General features: G+C 42.3%; 1 protein-coding gene across 4 annotated transcripts; it reads right to left on the bottom strand.

The window, feature by feature from the left end:
• Window positions 1-17,799: 17,799 nt before the first annotated feature.
• LOC125091573 (testis-expressed protein 13A-like) lies at window positions 17,800-21,547 on the bottom strand. 4 transcript variants are annotated; one of them, XM_047715195.1, is made up of 4 exons: window positions 21,448-21,547; window positions 20,603-21,090; window positions 20,250-20,509; window positions 17,800-20,045 (listed from the first exon to the last, which is right to left on the bottom strand). In XM_047715195.1, the coding sequence occupies exons 2-4, from the start codon at window positions 21,056-21,058 to the stop codon at window positions 19,820-19,822; spliced, it is 942 nt and encodes a 313-aa protein (XP_047571151.1). In that variant the 5' UTR covers window positions 21,059-21,090; window positions 21,448-21,547; the 3' UTR covers window positions 17,800-19,819. The 4 variants fall into 4 exon arrangements, with proteins under 4 accessions (XP_047571151.1, XP_047571150.1, XP_047571148.1 ...); XM_047715194.1 differs by having other exon boundaries at window positions 17,800-20,509; window positions 21,354-21,547; XM_047715192.1 differs by having other exon boundaries at window positions 17,800-20,509.
• Window positions 21,548-22,760: the final 1,213 nt, after the last annotated feature.

The following is a 22,760-nucleotide window of genomic DNA, read 5'->3' as shown; positions in this document are numbered from 1 at the left end:
TAAGACCTATTTTCTTAACAACTTCCAAATATGCAATTCAGTATTATTGACTTTAGCCACCATGCTGTACATTACATCCCCATGACTTGTTTATTTGTAACTGGAAGACTGTGCCTTTTGACTCCCTTCAGCCATTTCACCTACACCTTACCCACTGCCCCTAGCAACCACCAGTCTGTTTCTGTATCTCTGGGCTAGTTTGTTTTTTTTTCCCCAAGATTCCACATATAAGTGAGATCATATGGTTTATCTTTCCCTGTCTGATTTGTGTCACTTAGGATAATGCCCTCAAGTTCCATCCATGTTGCTGAAAATGGCGGGTGTTTGTTTGCAACCTTGGGAACTTTACTGACTGTAATATGAAATTGGCCCCATACATGCAGGGCAGGGAGAGACGGAAGGAAGAGGCAGACTTCTTCAGATTTGTGGGTGGCAGTTTTAATAAGCAATGGAATTTACTATGAGACTTGTCTTGAGCAGCCGCAGGAGGAGTAGATCTTCATACCTGCCCAAGAGAATTTTAAGTTTATATAGAGGCCTCAAGGATTTAGTCATGTATACCATCCAGACGGTCTCAGCAACACCTTACTCTTCAAGGCTATGTCCTTGGAATAGCTTCTGGGAGGGGGGAGGCAAGTGGACTGCACATTCTAAGGATGGGGGAGGGAGTGAGGAGCCTCCAGGGGCCCAGGTTCCACTCATGGGTCAGCTGGAGGACACATCCTCTTGACAACTTCCTCCAACAGCAAGATTTCATTCTTTTTTTCTGCTGAATAATATTCCATTATCTATTTATCTCACATTTTCTTTATCTGTTCATCCATCAGTGGGCACCAAGTTTGTTTCCTTATCTTGGCTATTGTAAATAATGCTGCAGTGAACATTTAGGTGCATATATACTTTCAAGCTAGTGTTTTTGTTTTCATTAGATGAGTACATAGAACTGGGATTGTTGGATCATATGGTAGTTATATTTTTAATTTTTTAAGGAGCCTCAGTATTACTCTCCATAGTAGCTGTACCAGTTTCCATTCCCACAAACTATGCACAGGGGTTCCCTTTTCTCCACATTTTCACCAACACTTTTTATTTCTTGTCTTTGTGATAACAGCCATTCTAACAGGTATGAGGTGACCTCTCCTTGTGGGATAATGATTGATTTTTATCTTAATTACTTTTATTTCCTTTTGATCTTGCTTTTTAACTTGAAAACTCTTTCCATTTTTATAGATTTCTAATAAATGCAGTTAAGACTATAAACTTCTCTGTTACCATATCCCACAGGATTTTTCACCTCAAATTTTATTATGATACTTTCCACTTATCATGATACCTAACACTTAGGTTCTTACATTTTTAACATTTTGCTGTGTTTGCTTTATTACATATCTCTCCACTCGTCAATTCATTTTATTTGTTGATGCATTCAGAATAAGTTATGCTTCAGTTCACCACTGTGCCATTTAGCATCCATTTCATGAATCAGAGTTCAATATTTCTTTATGATTTTTTAAAGATAAAATTTACTTACACGAAATATAAGAATCATGTGTTCCATTGGATGAGTTTTGATAACTGACATAACCAAAACCTCTGTCAAGAGGTTTCTATCATATCAGAGAATTCCCCTTTGCAGTTAATCCCCATCAGAAGTTGTCACTGTTCTTGGGGGGTGGGAGGTTGGGGGAACAAGGTGGTGGGTATTAGGGAGGGCACGTATTGCATGGAGCACTGGGTGTGGTGCAAAAACAATGAATACTGTTACACTGAAAAGAAATAAAAAAAAGAAGTTGTCATTGTTCTTATTTATTGTGATAGATTAGTTGTGCACATTTTAGTAATTCATATAAATGAGATTACACAATACTTTCTCTTTAACATAAAGCTCTCTCTGCATGGTTCATCCTGTTGCTTGTATCAATACCTTATTCCTTTTTATTGCTGAGTAACACTCCTTTGTATGGATAGACCACAGTTTGTTTATACAGTTTTGTGTTGATAGATATCCGAGCCGTTTCTAGTTTAGGTTATTATGAATAAAACTGCTATAGACATTCTTGTATAATTATATTTTGAATATATATGTATGTGTGTATATATATGTATATATATATATATGTATATGTGAATGCGGAGATCTATCTATCAGCAGGGAATGGTAAATGTCTAGGAATGGAATTTCTGGGTCATAGTATAGGTATATGTTTTGTTTTATGTGAAACTGCCATATTTTTGTACCATTTTCCTCTCCCACCAACATCCTTATAGACATTTGGTGGGGTCTGTCTTATTGTTAACCATTCTGGTGGGTGTGAAGTGGTACCTCACTGTAGTTTTTATTTGCATTTCCTTAATGACTAATGATGTTGAGCATCTTTTCATGTGCTATTGGCCACTTGTATATCTTCCTTTGGAAACAGTCTATTCAAATATTTTGCCCATTTTTTTTACTGTGGTAAAATATACATAACAACATGTATCACTTTAGTGATTTCTAAGTGTACAGTTCAAATGTACAGCATTAACTACATTCACATTTTTATGCAACAATCACCCCTATCCATCTCCACAACTTTTTCATTTTCCCCAAACTGAAACTTGTATTATACTCGTTAAGTAATTCCGCATTGCTGTCTTGCAGCAGGGAGCAGTAAGTATCTAGGAATGGAATTTCTGGGCCATAGTATAAGTGTGTGTTGGCCTTTTATGTCTGGCTTCTTTCACTTAGCATAATGTTTTCAAGGGTCATCCATGTTGTACTGTATATCAATACTTTTCTCCTTATTAGAGCTGAATAATATTTCATTGTAAATATATACCACATTTTGTTTATTGGTTCATCAGTTGATGGTATTAGGGTTGTTTCCACCTTTCTGCTGTTGTGTATAGTGCGTCTATGAGTATTCTTGTGCAAATTTTTGTTTAAATACCTGTTTTCAATTCTTTTGGATATATACCTGGGAGTGGAATTGCCAGGTCATATGGTAATCGAATATTTAACTTATTGAGGTCCTGCCAAACTTTTCCACAGTGGCTGCCCATTTTATATTCCCATGAGCAATATATGAGGGTTCCAGTTTCTCCACATCCTTACCATTTTCCATTTCTAAAGTTATAGCCATCCTAGTGAATGTGAAGTAGATTATTATTCAGTTATAAATAGAAATGAAGTACTGGTACATGCTGTAACATTGATGAATCTTGAAAACATTATGCTAAGTGAAAGAAGCCAGACACCAGAGACCATTATTGTATTATTAGGTTTATATGAAACGTCCAGAATAGGCAAATCTTTAGAGACAGGAAGTAGAATTGTGGTTGCTGGGGAACATGGGTTGAGGAGAATGGGGAGTGTTTGCTTAATGGGCACAGTGTCTTTTTGGGGTGATGAAAATGTTCTGGGATTAGATACTGATGGTTGCAAAACTTTGTGAACATACTACAAATCATTGAATTGTATACTTTAAAAGGGTGAATTTTATGATATGTGAATTAAATCTCAATTTTAAAAAGCACAAATACTCATTTTAGGCCTGGAGGTAAGATTCAATGTCTGTTGACTATAGCTCACTCTCTGGTATAATTTCTATGTCAGGGTTTTTTTAGCTGCAGGCAATAGAACTTGGTTTTGAGTAACTTAGGCAAAAATATGGATTTTTGGAAGACTATTGGAGTTGATCAAAACCAAAGGAAATGGTGAAAAACAAGGCCTCAGGGAGGTCCAGAACTAATGAAGCTTGGAGTATTTGGGTAGCAGAACCTCAGTCCTTACAAGTCTCCACTCAGATTTTTAAATTCAGGGACGGAGAATCTGATTTTTCCACTAAGAGAGATAGGGTTTCTTTTCAGAACACAGATCAGTGGACGAATGCTGGACAAACCAAATAAAAACTACCAAAGGAGGTAAGAAGAAGATGGACATCTATATCCAAGTGGAGATGTTGAATAAGCCTTCAGATGCATAAATGTAGATTGCAGAGTAGAGAGCTAGACTGGGGTAAATAATCAGAGGTTGTAAGGATGATTGAAATAACGGGCATGGTTCAAATTTCCTAGGAAGAGAGTAAGTGGCCATGCATCCCTCCAGCATCATATCTGAGGGCCAGAACACTTCTTGGAGCAGTTTGTAACCAGAGGATTATTTCTTGGTTTTGGAGGACATGATATTCCTAGTAATTGGGAAAAGAGTCCAGGGTATGGAACTATAACGCTGTGCTGGGAACATTCCATCTTGTAAGAATGAAGCTGTTATGTGGAGATTTTAATGGAATGTAACTTCTTGCTGCCAGTTATAATAAATGCCAGCTTATTTTCCCTCTCATATTTATTTATATTGCATTTGGCCTCTGCTAAATGTTTTATGTATGTCATTTTATTTAATCCTCACAACACATTAATGAAGTTATTATTATCACCATATTTTACAGATGGGCTACTGTAGTCTCAGAGTTTAAGCAATTTACTTAACATATTGCTAGAAAGCAGTGGAAATGGAATTTAAGTATGGTCTACATGAGTTCAAAGACATTTCTACTCCATATCAAATGATATAGCAATACCAATATTAGCTATGGTTTAGGACTATTGAGCTTCTGCTGTGTACCACGTAGTGTATTGAAGACTTCATATGCATTATCTCATTTAATGTTCATAATAACCTTATAAGGAAAGTACTGTTGTTATTCCTATTTAACAGTTGAGGAGTCTGAGGTTTAGAGATGTTAATTCAATGGTTGTCACATAGTAAGTGGTAGAGTCAGGGCTTTAACACTTCTGTTTGATTCCAAAGCCTGTGTGCATCACGAATACACTGTCCTCCATCAAAAATAACTGAATCTTAGAACAGTGGCTCTCTTCCCTGGCTGAGTGTTAGAATCACTTGGGGAGCTTTAAAAAAAACATCGATGCCAAACCTCATCATCAAAGATTCTGATTTAATTTATCAGGAATGCAGACTAGGCCTTGGATTTCTTTTTTTAAAATATTTTATTTATTTTTTTGACAGAGATCACAAGTAGGTAGAGAGGCAGGCAGAGAGAGAGGAGGAAGCAGACTCCCTGCAGAGCAGAGAGCCTGATGCGGGGCTCAATCCCAGGACCCTGGGATCATGACCTGAGCCAAAGGCAGAGGCTTTAACCCACTGAGCCACCCAGGCGCCCCACCTTGGATTTCTTTTAAAAAAGCTTTTATTCATTCACCCAACTTATTCAATAAACATTTAATGTCTCCTGTATGCTAAACAATTTCTAGGCATTTACTTCCTAGCAAGATGTATCAGTTAGCTATTGTCACAATGATACATAACAACAATTATAAAATCTTAGTGGCATGAAAAATTGAGAACTTATTAAGCACTTATTCTCGCATTTCTGGAGCCCAGCCAGGATTCAACTGATTAAGCAGAGCTTTTTTGGGCAACTGATTTAGGCTGGAGTGACTACTTTAATTGCTTCAGGATGGTGAGTAAACTGGTGTGGCTCTGCTTCATGCATTTCTCCTTAGACCACTGGACTAGCTGGCACTTGTGTCTCTCATGCCTCATCTTACACCAGTGGTAGAATCAGGAGGGGATGTGTCCAACTGTGCAAGCGTATTTCAAGCCCCTGCTTGAGTCACATCTGTGTATATTTCATTAGCCAAAGCAAGGCTGAAGACTGAGCTCAAGGACAAGAGGTGGGGGGAAAAGCCTCACTTCTGGTGTGTGGACTTGCAAAGTTCATGGCAAAGGCTGAGAATTGGGGCCAATAATTCAATTTAGGTGGGAAAGAATAAAAATGAACAATAAGCGGAATCATAAGAAAATTACCAAGTGTGTTATAGAGTGATAAGTAATAGGGAAAAAAATTCTAGAGGGTGATGTGAAGGTGATTTTAATGTGCAGGTGGGACTGAGAACCACTGATCTTGTAGTGTTCAACTTGGAAAGAAGCCTGGGCTAACATTCCCTCAGCCATTGGGAAAACAACAAAACAGACCCAGAAAGTAGAAGAATCTTACTCAAGGCCCATAAGACCGTAGCTATAGAAATGGAACTAGGGCCTGTCTCCTAACACTATAGAATGTTTCTCTTATACCACAGTATTCTAATCTATGGTCTTAGAATTCCTTACTAATGGCACCAAAAATATGTTCTGGAAAGACACAGTCATTCTTTTTTATCTCGACCATAGACATTAGAGATGTACGTCTAAATCCTGTGCTTCCTTTAGTAACCCAATTCAGAACCCAATTTCACATTTCCCATATTTGTACTGTTCAAAAGTTTACAGACATTCTACCCTCTTTTAGTGTTTCTCCTCTTCATGTTAAAGACTGTTGGTTTTTTTTTTTTAAGATTTTATTTATTTATTAGACAGAGATCACAGGTAGACAGAGAGGCAGGCAGAGAGAGAGAGGGAAGCAGGCTCCCTGCTGAGCAGAGAGCCTGACGTGGGGCTCGATCCCAGGACCCCGAGATCACGACCTGAGCCGAAGGCAGAGGGTTTAACCCACTGAGCCACCCAGGCGCCCCAAGACTGTTGGGTTTGATCTATTTTCATGTGATCCCGTAGTCCCACCCTAGCAAGCTACTTGCTTATTGGGCCTTCTTTCTTCCCCAGCTCTGTAATGCCTTGAGTAGTCTTTCTTGAATTCTTTTACTTTGAGCTTCCTCTAGGCCTTTCAATCATCATTTCTGTTTTGGATTACAGTCTTCCTGATTTGCCAGAATGAACAGTTGAAAGAAAAGAAAAGATACGGAACCTGCTTGTACTTGGAGTTTATTGTCTGAACAGAAAGGTGAGTAACTGAATGAGGTAAGAGAGGGTATAATCTAGATAATCCTGATTCTTTTTCTCCTACTTCTCCACATGGACGTTGGGAATTTATTTTGAATCTTTAACATTGTTTGGCATGTGTATAGGTATATATATATTGAGATATTACATGGATACAGTATTTACCCATTAATAATCTCTTAAAAATATCTCCACAATTTTTGTGTTTTACAACGTGAGAAAAAAGAAAAGAGAAGAGGCAACTGTGATTTCTACTGTTTTCCACAATCCCCAAAGCATTTCTAATCCTAAAAGACTCAAGTCTCTCCCTTCAGTGTAACCACAGATTTTCACAGGAGAAAGCATAAAAGAGCAAAGAATGAAGATTGCTGGAGTCCTTCCCCTTGTGGCTGATTCCTGAGCTCCAAGGAATATTTTAGTTGTGGGGAATAGAAACTGGTTATCTTCAACAGACCACTCACTTGCCTGCCCATTTCTGTGACATTCTAATATCTGCCTTTCCAGACTCTGCTTCCTCCTATCCACCTAACCACACCTTCTCCCAAGTATAAGTCTCACTCTTGCTTTTAAAGGTATGCAAGTACTAAAAACCTGTAAAAATGAGGCTGTGCATGCATGCATGTGTGTATGCATGCACATGTGCCTGTATTTGTGTATTTCTGTCTATATACCTATATATGTAAGTGTTTTGGTTGAGTGTATGTGTATGTGTATTCAAATTGTAGATCATGTTTACACCTGTCACACTAACTCAGCAATGCCTTATTTCTCATTAAAAAGTTAAGCTCAGCAAAAGCTCCAGCAGAAGCAATAGGCTAATGCTCAGTGGAAAGCAAAATATCAGAAACAGTCACTTCAAATAATGTATGCCCCGGGGGTGCCTGGGTGGGTTAAGGCCTCTGCCTTCGGCTCGGGTCGTGATCCCAGGGTCCTGGGATCGAGCCCCGCGTCAGGCTTTCTGCTCAGCAGGGAGCCTGCTTTCTCCTCCCTCTCTGCCTGCTTCTCTGTCTACTTGTGATCTCCGTATGTCAAATAAATAAATAAAATCTTAAAAAAAGTATGCCCCTTTAAGTTAATGCCTCAACTTTTCCTTACAGAGCATATAAATGTAAATGTTTACACCCAAAACATATGTGTGTGTGAAGGTCTCACATTAGTTATAAAATAATTTTGTGGGTGAGTTGGAATAGATGTGAGGCAACTTTCTTGTATTTCTGTCTGGGGAACAGCATGAATGGCTATAACAGTGTGACTAAATATCTGTATATTTTGTGTTTTGATATGAAGTTCTATTTGTGCTACTCTTTTTTTTTTTAAAAGATTTTATTTATTTATTTGACAGAGATCACAAGCAGGCAGAGAGGCAGGCAGAGAGACAGGAGGAAGCAGGCTCCCTGCTGAGCAGAGAGCCCGATGCGGGACTCGATCCCAGGACTCCGAGATCATGACCTGAGCCGAAGGCAGCGGCTTAACCCACTGAGCCACCCAGGCGCCCCTATTTGTGCTACTCTTAATCCTAACTCTTTCCTCCCACAGCTGCTTCAAATTCTCAGGCTCCATATTCATGGAAGGATCTCACAGGTAGATGTTTTTTCTCTTCTAGTCTCTTTTTGTTTTATGAAAAGTACGTCCTATAAGCCTGGCTTCTCATCTGCATTCCATTCCCATCTCTTCCCTCATATTCACTGGATAGCAACCATTGATTTCTTTTTTGGTAATATCTATGAAGTCCCAAGCTGTCATAACAAATAGTATATATCATATACTAGCAGGACCACTGATGGTGGTCAGGCACCATATGTCCAGAGCTTTATGGCTAGAACAGACCTGTCTGCTTCTGGAGTGATCTAAATTGAGGCCAACAAGTTACAGCCAGTGGGCCAAATCAAGCCAGGGGCCATTTTTGAAATAAAGTTTTACTAGAACCAGCTATGCCCACTTATTTACATATTGTCTATGGCTACCTTCAAGCTAAGATGGCAGAGTTGAATAACTGCAACAAAGACCCAAAAGCCTAAACTATTTACAGAATTTTATAGAGGAAGTTTGCCAGCACTTACCTGGATTAGCATTCCCCAAGCAGTTCTACAGAGTACTGTTTTCTGGGAGATAATAACTTCGCTCTTAGGAAAGGGTTCTATAGTCATTTAAGACCAGAAAATGCTAGATTAAACCAAGTTAAACAGCCTTTTCCCCCCTTCTTTACTGTAGGCCATTTCAGATCCTTTCACATGCTAACATGCATGGGGAAGCTAAAAGGAGACAAAGCATGCATTCCCCTTAACTTATTTGACCACTGGGTATCTTTTCCACAGCTCTCTTATTGATAGCTTGCAAAATAGTGTTCCAAGGAACAGTTATTTGGGAAATGCTAGTTTAGACATTCACTTAACAGAAGTTTGAACTTGATAACTGACTCCTTGGATTATTTTTTTCTTTTTTTCTTTTTTTTTTTAAAGATTTTATTTATTTATTTGACAGACAGAGACCACAAGTTGGCAGAGAGGCAGGCAGAGAGAGAGAGAGGAAGAAGCAGGCTCCCTGCTGAGCAGAGAGCCCGATGCGGGGCTCGATCCCAGGACCCTGGGATCATGACCTGAACCGAAGGCAGAGGCTTTAACCCACTGAGCCATCCAGGCGCCCCGGATTATTTTTTTCTAATTGTAGAAAGTGAAAAGCTATGTAGTATGGTATTTAAGCATATAGACCATGGCTTTAGACAAACCTGAATCTTAACCGGCTAAGCCACCCAGGCACCCCTAGACAAACCTGAATCTTAATTTAGTCTCTACCATTTACTAGCTGTTAAACCTTGAACAAATTATCTAAAGCAATAAGCAGGACTGGCTACATAATTGGTGGGCTGTGGTGCAAAATGAAAAGGCAGGACCCCTTATTCAAAAGTATTCAGAATTTCAAGATAGCAACAGCAGAACAATACACCAATGGCTCCTTCTGAGCAGGAGACCCATGCACAGATTGTACACCCATGAACTCATAACCCTGGTTATAAATTTCAGTGTTCTCAATATAAAATGTGGACAATACCTACTTCATGGGATTATGGTAAGAATTAAATCAGAAATGTATATAAAGAGCCTAGTAAGGTGCCTGGCACAGAATAGGCAGTAATCAGTGACTTGTTTTTAATTCAAAAGCATTTATAGCCATGTTTAATAATTACTTGTTGAGTGTCTACTATGTGCCAGGCCCTATGCTAGGTACTTAAGGTATTATGGTGAAGAATTACAAATAAGGCCCCTGTCTTCATGTAGATTATTATTGTTTAGTGGGAAAGACAACTATAAATTGTGATAAAATTGTGATATAAACAAGACAACTATAAATTGTGATAAGAGCTATGAAGAGAAAAACAGCATGCTGGGAAAGGAGATAATGGAGAAGATCTGCTTTAAATTGAGTGGTCAGGCAAGTACTCTTCGAGGAAGTAATGTTTAAGTTGAGATCTGAAGGATGAGAAAAAGCTCTCCATGAAAGAGCAGGAAGAGTATTCTAGGCAGAGAGAATAGCTAATGGAAAGACCCTTAAGTGGGGAAGAACATGGCATTTGTGAGAAACCGAAAGCAGGCTAATGTGGCTTGAGTGTAATGACTGAGAAGAAGAGTGATTCATGGTACACCTTGTGAGATAAGCTAAGAGTTTTAGATTTCATATGAAGTACAATGAAAAGCTCTTGAAAGATTTTGGGCACGGCAGTCATATGACGTAACTGGTATTTTTTAGCAGTCCAGAGAAGAGTGGGTAGTGCCTTGTACATGGGTGGTATTTGAGGATGTAGTGATAAATAAATGAGCTGGAGGCTTATTTTGGAGGTATAAATAATAGGCCTTGCTAACTGACTGAATGTGGACGATTCAAGAGGAGGAAAAGAATGAATGACTCCTGACATTTTTCTGGGCAAATTGGTGGCACCATTTAACTGAGATGAGGTACCTGGGGAGGGCTTTTTTTTTTTTTTTTGAGGGGGGCAACCATGTAGAAATCAAGAGCTCAGGTTTAGATACATAAAATTGGAGGACCCTCTAAGACGTCCAAGTGGAAAGGGTGGTATGAGTTACAGTTGTTTGTAACAGATTGTCTCAGATTCTGTGATTACTAACTCTTGGTGTCACCACATTAGATTACCAGGAAATATTTAGAAAACATCTAAAAGAAAAATACCTCAACATAGGAGTCCATTTATGTTACCACCATGGCAAACATATAGAATCACGAATGCTTGTTGTAAAAGAACATGGTATATCAGAAGAGACACTGTGCGGGATTCCTCAACAAGATAGTTTTATGGATATGGAACATGTATTTGATCGCGATGAAGAGGGCTACAGCTCCCCCTGAACCTGTGGTGCTCCAGGGATGTGCAGGGACTGGGAAAACAGCTGTTGTGCACAAGTTCATGTTTGACTGGGCAGCAGGAATGGTTACTCCAGGCAGGTGTGACTATCTCATCTATATAAACTGCAGAGAAATAAACCATATTGGTAACCTGACAATTTCAATAAACATATTGCTAAATATATTAATAATAATAAATATATTAATAATAAACATATTGCTAACCTGAAGAATGACAGTTATGAGTTAATGCTAACTCAGTGCTGCTGACCTGATCCTTAACACTTTTCAAGATAAAGATGAACCAATCCTAGATGCTATTCTTGTATGTCTGGAGAAGCTTCTGTTCATGCTCAATGGATTCCCTGAGCTTCAGTACCCTGTAGGTAACCAGGAAGAGGATCTTAGTGCTAATCTTCAGGAGAAGAAGACAGTAGAGACCCTCTTATATGGTTTTGTGAAGAAAAAGCTGTTCCCTGAATCTCCCCTGCTGATAACTGCCCAGTCTACAACCATGAGGAAGTTCCACACTCTGTTAAAACAGCCCATCCAGGTAGAGATTGTATGGTTTACAGATGCTGAAAAGAGTGCGTATTTCTTGAGTCAGCTTTCAGGTGCTTATGTAGCACTGAGGCTTTTTTATGAGGTGTGACAAAATGAAAGCCTTGACATTATGTCCTCTCTTCCCATCATCTCCTGGATGATCTGCAGTGTCCTGCAGTCACAGGGAGATGGTGACAGGACTCTTATGAGGTCACTTCAGACCATGACTGCTGTGTATCTGTTCTACTTTTCCAAGTGCCTCAAAACCCTTGCAGGCATCTCAGTATGGAAGGGACAAAGTTGCCTGTGGGGCCTCTGCTCTTTGGCTGCAGAGGGATTGCAGAACCAGCAGGTCCTATTTGAAGTCAGTGACCTCAGGAGACATGGGATAGGAGTACATGATATCAATTGCACTTTTCTAAATCACTTTTTGAAAAAAAACAAAGGGACGGTCAATATCTACATTTTCCTTCACTTCAGTTTCCAAGAGTTCTTGACTGCTGTGTTCTATGACCTGAAGAATGACAGCAGCTGGATGTTTTTTGATCAAGTGGGGAAAACATGGCAAGAAATATTCCAACAATATGGACATGGGTTTTCATCACTAACAATACAGTTCTTATTTGGCCTCCTACATAAAGGAAAGGGAAAGGCCATGGAAACTACTTTTGGAAGAAAAGTCTCTCTAGGACTTCAAGAGGAGTTATTGAAGTGGACTGAGAAAGAAATAAAGGATAAATCTCCTAGGTTACAGATTGATCCAAAGGACTTGTTTCACTATGAGATTCAGGAAGAAGAATATGTATAAAAGGATAACTGATGATTTACAGTCAATTATATTGCTTCAATAGCTATACAAAAATGGACATTCTGGCTATGTCATTCTGTGTCAAAAGCAGTCACAGTCACCTGTCAGTGTCTCTGAAGTGTCAGCACCTACTTTGATTTGAAGAGGAAGAGTGAGCCTCCGCATTCATGCCACTAGCCTTGACACTTCATCAGTGAGTATATTAATGTCTTTTCTCCAATGTTTTGGCCTTCAGAAACAATGGGCATTCTTGTTATTTTCAAGTATTCAGGCACACCATCATTTTTTAGCGTTATCAATAAATAAAGTGAATCATCTCCACTTCCCATATTTTATGTCAGTCACCCCAATAAGGATTTATTGAATATCTATCACATATTGAATGCTAGCCTAGGTAGACAATGAGGGAGAGTTAACATTTCTGAGTGCTTACTATGTGCCAGGCGTGGTGCTAACCACTCCAAGTGTGTGTATGTGTTTTAGTCTTCACTGTAACTTTGTGAATGTGCTCTCTAGTTATAAAGTGTTATGAGCATGTAAGTCATCAAGATTACCATTGAGGACTCTGCTATTTGGTGTTGATGACTATTCAAAGAAAGGTGGTAAACTTAACATTGAATTGGTCATCACTCTCTTCTACATATACTTCATCATTGACACCTCAAAGAGCTCCAGGGTGGTAAGAGCAGAACTGCACTCCTGTGTATATTGCTGTAAAGCCTGGACTTTTTCCATCAGGCTTGCACCTTCACAGAGGGTCCAGAGATTTGCACCTTTACAAAGAGTTCAAAGAGGCTTAGGTAAACCATTTAAGTAATACAAATTCTGTATACTAAAAACAGAGTTCTACTGACTTATTGACTAATGCAGCCAAGAAGATTTATACTTGTGTTATCTAGAAAATGCCACTGGTTATAAGCCTGTTTTCAATACTTGAGTTAAGATGGACATAGCTGGGGTGCCTGGGTGACTCAGTTGGTTAAGCGTCTGACTCTTGATTTCCACTCAGGTCATGATCTCAGGGTTGTGAGATCGAGCCCCATGTCGGGATCTGTGCTGAATGTGGAGCCGGCTTAAGATTCTCTTTCCCTCTGCCCCCCCCCCCCTTGTTTTTTTAATCTCTCTCTCTCAAAAATAAAAAAAGGACATTGTAATCCTTTAGTTGTGGGACCAGTTGATGGGTAGGAGACCTTGAGAAGAAGAGAGTGGGCAGAAATCTGTACTTGGGGAGTGAGTTAATCCAAGTCTTTTCTCTGATAATTGTATTTCCTCATTGGGCAGTAGCATGGAGATAGAAGTGAGTATGGGATATGTGTGTTTGAGGGAGGTGGGAAGGGGAAGCTAAGTGCAGCAAAAGTTGTGTTTGGGATTAGAGTGGAAGGAGTAGGAGAAGTTACATGGACTTAGAATTACCAAGGACCTTGGCTAGTGTCTTGACAAATTCATGACAGTTTCAATCCAGATGTATATTGTAAAGTAAAATAATGGACATATATAATGAGAATTTTTAAACATGGATGGGAACAAAGAGAGGCTTCTTGTTCATTCTAGGTTTTCAGAAAATCAGCCTTAAATGGAGTTCCTATCTTGACCCTATTGCCTTTATCAGAAGGTTAAACTTTCTTCAGAGTTTAACCCAAAATATTCCTCTTTTTAAAGATTTTATTTATTTATTTGACAGAGAGACAGATCACAAGTAGGCAGAGAGGCAGGCAGAGAGAGAGAGGGAAGCAGGCTCCCTGCTGAGCAGATTGCCTGATGCGGGACTCCATCCCAGGACCCTGGGATCATGACCTGAGCCGAAGGCAGAGGCTTTAACCCACTGAGCCACCCAGGCACCCCAACCCAAAATATTCCTAAAGGTGCTGACTGAGAGTTTACTATTGACCTTTTTTAAAATTATTATGTTATGTTAGTCACCATACAGTATATCATGAATTTTTGATGTAGTGTTCCATGATTCTTTGTTAGCGTATAACATCAAGTGCTCCATGCAGTACGTGCCTTACTTAATACTATCACTGGGCTCACCCATTCCCTTACCCCGCTCCCCTCTAAAACCCTCAGTTTGTTTCTCAGAGTTCATAGTCTCTGACCGTTCGTCTCCCCCTCATCTCCCCCCCCTTCATTTTTCCCTTCCTTCTCCTAATGTCCTCCACGCTATTCCTTTTTTTTTTTTTAAGATTTTTATTTATTTATTTGACAGAGAGAGAGAGAGATCACAAGTAGGCAAAGAGGCAGGGTGGGGAGCAGGCTTATTATTTTTAATTTTTTGACGAACACCTGAAGAAAACAAAAACACTAACTCAAAAATATATATGCACCCATATGTTTAGAGCAATTATTAACAACAACCATATTATGGAAGCAACCCAAGTGTCCATCAATAGATGGATAGATAAAGAAGATGTGGCAAATATATGCAATGGAATATTACTCAGCCATAAAAAGAATGAAATCTTGCTATTTTTCAACAACATGGATAGACCTAGAGGGTATTATGCTAAGTGAAAGCAGTCAAAGACAAATACCACACAATTACACTCATATGTGGAATTTAAGAAATAAAACAAATGGGGCGCCTGGGTGGCTCAGTGGGTTAAGCCGCTGCCTTCGGCTCAGGTCATGATCTCAGGGTCCTGGGATCGAGTCCCACATAGGGCTCTCTGCTCGGCAGGAAGCCTGCTTCCCTCTCTCTCTCTGCCTGCCTCTCTGCCTACTTGTGATCTCTCTCTGTCAAATAAATAAATAAAATCTTAAAAAAAAAGAAATAAAACAAATGGAGAAACAAAAACAAAAACAGACTCTTAAATGGAACAAATTGGTGGTTGCCAGAGGGGAGGTGGGTAGGAGATGGGTGAAATAGATAAAGGGGATTAAGAGTAAATTTATCTTAACAAGCACTGAGAAATGTGTATAATTACTATACAGTACACCTGAAACTAATATAATACTGTATGTTAATTATACTTGAAAAAAAAACTAGAAATATTATCATATAGTTTTACTTATTTGTAGAACAAAAGGAATAGCGTGGTGGCATCTGGGTGGCTCAGTCGTTAAGCTTCTGCCTTTAGCTCAGGTCATGATCCCAGGGTCCTGGGATCGAGCCCCACATCGGGCTCCCCACTCAGTGGGGAGCCTACTTCTCCCTCTCCCTCTGCCTGCTGCTCCCCCTACTTATGCTATTTTCCTGTCAAATAAAATCTTTTAAAAATTTATTAAAAATTATTTATTTAAAATAAATAAAATAATTATTTATTAAAAAATTAAAAATAAAAGTACCATATGAACTTTTCTCATTTTCAATTATTGTTAATTCTTCTATTAGTACTGACAACCAAGAAATTGTTATATCATAAAGATAGCTGGGGCAAGTCACTTGACTTCTGAGCATCTGCAAAATGGTGATTAAAATATCCATCATTGTGTTGAGGACCAGATAAGATGATTTGTATACATAAAGTGCTTACCTTGGTGCCTGGCACACAGTAACATGGCTTGGGCTTTAAAGTCAGACAGGCCTGAATGCTGGCCTCTGTTCTGTTCCTACCTATGTGACCTTAGGCAAATACCTTAAATTTTTTGTGCCTTAATTTCCTTATCTGAAAAATGGGGTAATACTTCTTAAGGCTTTTGGAAGAGGTAAATGAATACTAGTGTGATGATGGAAGCCAAAATTAGCCTTTTACTTAAAATTTTGTTTTTAACTATCTTGTTTTAAATTATTTTTCCTTTTTCATCTCTTTTAGGTCCTTCCAGCTGTGCAGTTTGCCAGTGTCTCGTCTACAATTGCTCTGCCAAGCACTGTATAATCCATACTGTAAAATCAAAGACCTGAAGTAAGTTGAACTTTGCTTTAAACACTTAGGTATTTGCAAGGTAAAGATGGGGTTGCTAGAAATTGCACTGATTGGACCTGAAAACAAGATGCAACTAGTGCTCAGCTTCTCCGTAGCGGAATAGCAAATGATAAGAGGGCCTACGAGCCTAGAAGGGGTAGAGAGTCAGGCACAGATCCTTGCCAGCCCCTCCAGCCTCTTCCCCTTTCGGATATGCTATTTTTGCTGCAGGAGTAGGTGGCAGATTAAAACATCTAAGAGGTCTGTGTCTGGCGCCCCTCTTGGGCCTACCCCCTTCTCCTTCCAGATTCTCAGTCGTCCTCCTTGGTTTTCTTTGTTGGATCCTACCCTACTCCGTGCAGCTCAATGATCCTTTTCTCTCCCTCCTTGTCTCCCCACTACCCTGTCTGCTGTAGCTACTCCCTAAAGTTCCATTGCTCAGAAGCTCCCCACCCCAGCCCTTGACTTTATTTCTTGCTCACTCTACAGTGTCTTGTCAGTCCACACCAGCAGCACAAAGGCACAAGCCCCTTTGTTTCCAAACTCCTCACTGCACAGATCCGTGTCTGTTCTCCTTCCCTCATGCCTCAGAGGACGAGGCAGCCTTTCCAATCCTACCCGAGCCAGTAAATTCACTCCTTTTTAAAATTTTTGTAATCATTTAATTATTTCACTTTACACAACACAGAAGTACATAACAATCTAAAACTCCCTCCACCCAACTGTCCCAGACCCCACCCCAGTTTATATCCCCAGCACCCCATCCTCCTCCTTACCATGCTCTGACCCTGAGCTTACCCTCCCTACGTAATACCTTGTTTGCTAAATGTCTTTCCAGACCTTTTTCTATGCTTTTTCAAACATCAATCTATAATGTAAGGCACACATAAATCTGTAACATACATATCATATACATGTAGAGTTCTAGAACTTTGGGGGGTTTGTTTCACACACAAAAAACCAGCTGTCAATTTTATTTCATTGAATAGTACAGTGGACATGCTTCCAATACAGTATGCAGGGTCTATCTCCATTTACACATTGTATTTTCAAGCTTTCTTCAGCTGTCTCCCTCCCCATGGTTCAAGTTTCTCCCATATTCCAAAGAACCCTCTCTCTCAGCCCTGTATCCTACCCCACTCCTTTCTTTCACAGCCAGAAGTGAAGAGCTCCCCCATACTTCCTTGTTTCCTATTTACTCCCCAGTCCTTGTGGTTTGGCTTCTGCTCTTCCCCAGCCCAGATCTGCTCAAAGATCAATAGTGGGGGCGCCTGGGTGGCTCAGTGGGTTAAGCCACTGCCTTCGGCTCGGGTCATGATCCCAGGTCCTGGGTTCAAGCCCCACGTCGGGCTTTCTGCTCAGCAGGGAGCCTGCTTCCTCCTCTCTCTCTGCCTGCCTCTCTGCCTACTTGTGATTTCTCTCTGTCAAATAAATAAATAAAATCTTAAAAAAAAAAAAAAAAGATCAATAGTGAATACCAGACCCAATGAGCACTTTTTACCTCCTATCTTAGGGCTTCTACTGCAGCCCCGAACACTGCAGAGTATGATCTCCTTGCTGCTCTCCCCCCTACCCCCCATTCTGACTACTCCCAAGGACCTCCTTGCCTCCATGGTTCCCGAACAGTGGCAGTTGTGCTCTCCAGTGGATGTGTGGCAATATCTGGAGACATTTTCGGCTGTCACAGCTAGGGGGTAGAGTGAGGGACCTAAGGGGTAGAGGCCGGGGGTTCTGCCAAACATCCTACAGTGTACTGGACAGCCTCCTACAACAAAGAATTATTCACTCTCAGGTGTCAAGAGTGCCCTAGAAAAACATAAACGAGCCCAGAGATATTTCTGAAAATGCAGGTTAGGGATCTTGCCCCAAACTGTGATGGTTGTCCACACCTGCCCCAAAAGGGGACAGCACAGAGTCACAGCCAGCTGCTGTAGAGATGTCCCAGGGCCATGACAGCTTCAGACTCTAGGTCAGTAGAGTCCCTGGGTAATATCCAGGGTTCCTCTGGTTGTCTTACTATGGTCCAGGTGAGACACCTCACCATCTTTCCATCCGTGGGCTAAACCTTACGTTTAGTCTCCATCAACAACACTCACAGTCATGAGAAAGGAGACACAGACCATCTTTTCCCCTCCCCCTTTCCCAGTTTACCCCCTCCCTCTGGAAATTGATTTCCCTTTGGGATATGTTTTATTTCACATTCATGAAAATTCACTGAGGCCTTTGTAGCCAGATTCCCCCTCCCGCTATTATTCTGGTGGTGGGCTGGGACAGAGAATCCTTCAAGATGGCACCACACTTTGGTCCGTGGTCTAAACCAGTAAACCCTCTGGGCACTAGCAGTTGCTGACTCACCTCTTTGGCAGTGGCAGGAGTTTCCAGTTCTGCCACTGAGATTGGGGAGTGTTCTATTGTGGATCTAGACAGTCATAGCAGTCCTTGTCTGCAACTGGTGCTGGTGTCCCGTTTGCAGACCTAAAGGATTTTCTTAGGGGTGGCAAATCTCTGCTGTGTTGTAAGCCCAGGGTTAACTACAGGCCTGTTTGGATCGTGTCTCACACTATAACTTGATCAGAACATGAGCAAGCTTGCTGTCCAGTTCATTCCTGGAGACTCTTGGGATACAGGAATCCTCACTACCCATAACCCTCTGATACTCTTCCCCAGCCAAGTTCTGACATTTTCTTTGACAGTCTGTGGTTTGTAACTGCTCTTCTGGTGTCAGTTTCTGACGTGGAAATAACCTGCTTGCCCAGAACAGGAACTCGCTCAAGTTAGCTTAAAGAAATGGGGATCTGTATAGATTGGATTTTCACAATTGCACAATTGCAGAGAGTGGAAAAGTAATCATGCCACCACTTTCTCCACCTCTGGGGTTGTAGATTCAACTCCTGTGCTGCTTCTCTGTGCTTGTCTGATCCCTGGGACCGCATTCTGGCATCCTCTAAAAGACACTTGGCTTCTATAAAGCACACAGTTCTGCTCCCTGACAACCAGGACCAGGGCTTGGCTGTGGCCTTGGCCCCAACTCCAAATAACCCACTGTTTTCTTACCCAACACCACCCTGACTATGGAATCTGCCTCTCAGTTCAGATTCTCTAGTGTGAAAACCTGTTTGGCTCAGGATAGGTCTGGTGTCCCCTCCTGCTCCAATCATATACAGCCTAGGTGGGAACAGGGGTATGTTGCCATATACATGGCTGCTCAGGCCCACCAGATACTAGGGTTGGGGAGGGAGACATATACTAAGAAGCTACGGTGCTTCTGGGGTGTGGAATGCTAGTGCTCTGGAATACAAAGGGAGTCATCAAAATAAGTCTCTCCTTGTCAATCTATAACACCTCCAGTTCCTACCCGCCTCCCTTCCACTCCCTTAGCCCCATTTTCCCATTCATGCCCTCCCCCCACTCTACCCAGTTCCCTCCCTTACCCTCCCACTTTGAAAATTGATTTCCCATTGGTTTGTGTTTTTGTTATATTTCACATTTCTAAATTTACTGAGGGCTTTGCAGCCAGATTCCCCTCCCACAGCGGAAGCAAATTTCCCTCCGTGAAAAATTCACAGCTTTACACCAAGGGCAGTCCCAATCCCCAGGCCTTCGAAATATGGGAGGTCTTCTCTGCTGATGGGGTTCGGAGTCTCTCCTGTCTCTTTGGGATTCTTGAGGGTCTGTTCCCTGGGACCCCACATCAGAACACAAGCTAACATCAGAGGGCTTCCTGTTGGGAGATGTCGGAGATGGAGCTCCTGCTGTGCATGTTGCTTCTGGTGGGGATGGTGTGGGCACAGGTGGGAAGGGGGATGAGGGGCATGAGTAGGAGTATGTGAATGAGGCAGGGAGCTGGACAGGAAGGGGTGATGGTGAGACTATGGACCCAGGCTTGAGGGTCCCAGAGAAATAAAACATGGTGATTTCCACTGACCTGAGATCTCCCTCCCTCTGGCCACCAGTGGTGTAATTTTTCTGCTCCATGGCTCCGACCAGGTGCAGGAGGCCTCTGCCCAGCTCCTTTGTGGCTTCAGCCCCCAATGCATACTTCTGTCTTCTTCTTCCTTTTCCTGTGGCACCAGCATGAGCAGTTTGGGACTTTACCTCCTTGCGTGTTTCTTCTGTCCCAGCCCCACTGGCAGTGGCCGGGCCTGGCCCCTCTGAGGCCTGGCCCTGCTCCCCGGTAGACCCCAGCTGTTGGAGAGAAGAGGGCAGGGGTGAGACCCAGTCTGAGCAGGGAGAGGGCAGGGCAATGGGGTGGGGACCAAGTAGAGATAATCTTACAACCTGGAAGAGCTTCCACTTCAGGAGGTCCCGTTCCTTCTGCATCTCTGCCAGGTTTGCTTGTGTCTGCCGCAGCCGGAATGCTGCCTCCTTGCGCTCCATCTCCTGCCGCGCTGTGTGCTCCTTTAGGTCTGAGGCCAAGGCCTGTGCAGCGGACTTATGCAGTTTCGCAAAATCGTGCAGCCACTGTACCCTGTGCTTGTGTAACTGGCCCTGCCTGCGCGCGAAACGCACACCCAGGGCAAGGCTGCTCCAGGCACAGGCGTCTTTGACCTCCCTGGGCACTGCGCTGTCCTCTAGGATGTCCCCGAGCTTGTTCTCCACCTCCTCCCAGGACAGGGCTATATTCTCGAGATAGAACTCAGGGCCTTTTGTGTGCCCGGCCATCTTCTCATTGATGAAGGCCACCACATTATTGTGCTGGAACCCACTGCTGGCATCATCGGGTTTCAAGGACATGACTACTGAGCCCCTTAGGGATTTGGCTGTCCCTGTGGGAAGAATCAACCAGTTGTCCACTCTGCAGGGGCCCTCCCCATGCTTCACGCCTTCCCGCCTCCCTGCCCCCATCTCCCCCCATGCTCGCCGCCTACCCCCTGCCCCGCCACCATCCCCTGCCCCCTCACCCTTGCCCCCTGCTTCCCCCACCTCCTGCTTCCCCCCTGCCCTCCCACCTTCCCACCTCCAGCCCTTCCCAGCCCTCCCCCCCACCCCGTGTCCCCTTCCCAACAGGCCGCCCCCAGTCTCCTCCTACCTGCTGCCCTGCCCTTTCCTCTCCGGCCTCAGACCCTCTTAAAGGCCCCCTGATTGGCTTGCCCCACCCTAGTACACCTCCCACCAAATCTCACTTCTAAGGTAGGGATGGGGGGGTTGGGGGTGGGGGGGCAGAGAGGGTGCTGGCTAACCACGCCTACCGACTAACCCCAAAGTGAGAGCACAGGATTCCCTCCAAAGACTCCAGGGGGGAGAAAAGGAAGTCTTGGGGCCAACCCTCGAGGCTTTTACTCTAGGACTGTTCCAACTTCCGGAGATAGTAGGGGTGGGAGGGAATTTATGAGGAAGGTTCCTCCCAAACTCCAGGACAAAAGAGAACCTGCTACATTGCTGGAAGTCGTTGAAGGTGGGAAACAACAGCAGTGGTTAGAAAAGATTTAGAATCTGAAACATGAAGTACTCATAATTAAGTACAGGAAGTTCCGCCCCTCTCCATAATGGTTTGTCCCATGCCAGGGGGCCCTTGCCTCCTAGAGATGGACTGTTCTAGAACTCGAAGCAGCTCCAATCCTTCACTGGCTTTCCGTAACCCTCGGAGGAAGTGGGTGGAGCCTGGGAACAGCTTCATCACCCATTGGCTCAGCACTGAATATTATAGTCACCCTAAACAATCTTAAATTCTGGCCATTTTACCCCGAAAGCATGTCTCAAATCTGTCCACCTTCACACGCCCTCCATCCTAATCCAGCTCCCCCTGGCGTATATATCCCCTGGACCACTGCAGCCTTCTGATAACCTAGTCTGTCTCCTGCCTACCCTAACATCAGAGGGATCTGAACATGTCAGTTTAAACTTCCAATGGCTTTCTGAAGACTACTGGAAAAACCAGACAGACTTAAGATTTAGTCCTACTTTGCCACTTACTAGATGACCTTCTACTATATAATTGAATATTAGTTTCTACCTATGGGCCTGCCATGAGGACTGAATGACAAAGTGCATGTAAAGTTGATGTAATGTTTTCTATGATTGCATTTTTGTAAAAAATACAAATTCTCTGTGGGTGGGTGTGTTTCTATGCTCTTGAAGCAAGGAGGGGGAGAGTATACACTAGATTCTTTACATTGGTTATCTCTGGGAGGTGGAATTGGAGAGGAGTTTGGAAAAAATTTTTCTTTTTAAAATACATCTTTCTGGGGCACCTGGGTGGCTCAGTGGGTTAAGCCGCTGCCTTCAGCTCAGGTCATGATCCCAGGTCCTGGGTTCGAGCCCCGCATTGGGCTGTCTGCTCAGCGGGGAACCTGCTTCCTCCTCTCTCTGTCTGCCTCTCTGCCTACTTGTGATTTCTCTCTGTCAAATAAATAAATAAAATCTTAAAAAAAAATACATCTTTCTAGGGTGCCTGGGTGGCTCAGTTGGTCAAGCAGCTGCTTTCAGTTCAGGTCAT

This window comes from Lutra lutra, chromosome X, assembly GCF_902655055.1.
Source record: "Lutra lutra chromosome X, mLutLut1.2, whole genome shotgun sequence".
NCBI lineage: Eukaryota > Metazoa > Chordata > Mammalia > Carnivora > Mustelidae > Lutra > Lutra lutra.
The sequence above is the reverse complement of the archived record's forward strand: the minus strand, read 5'-3'. Positions and strand labels throughout refer to the sequence as shown.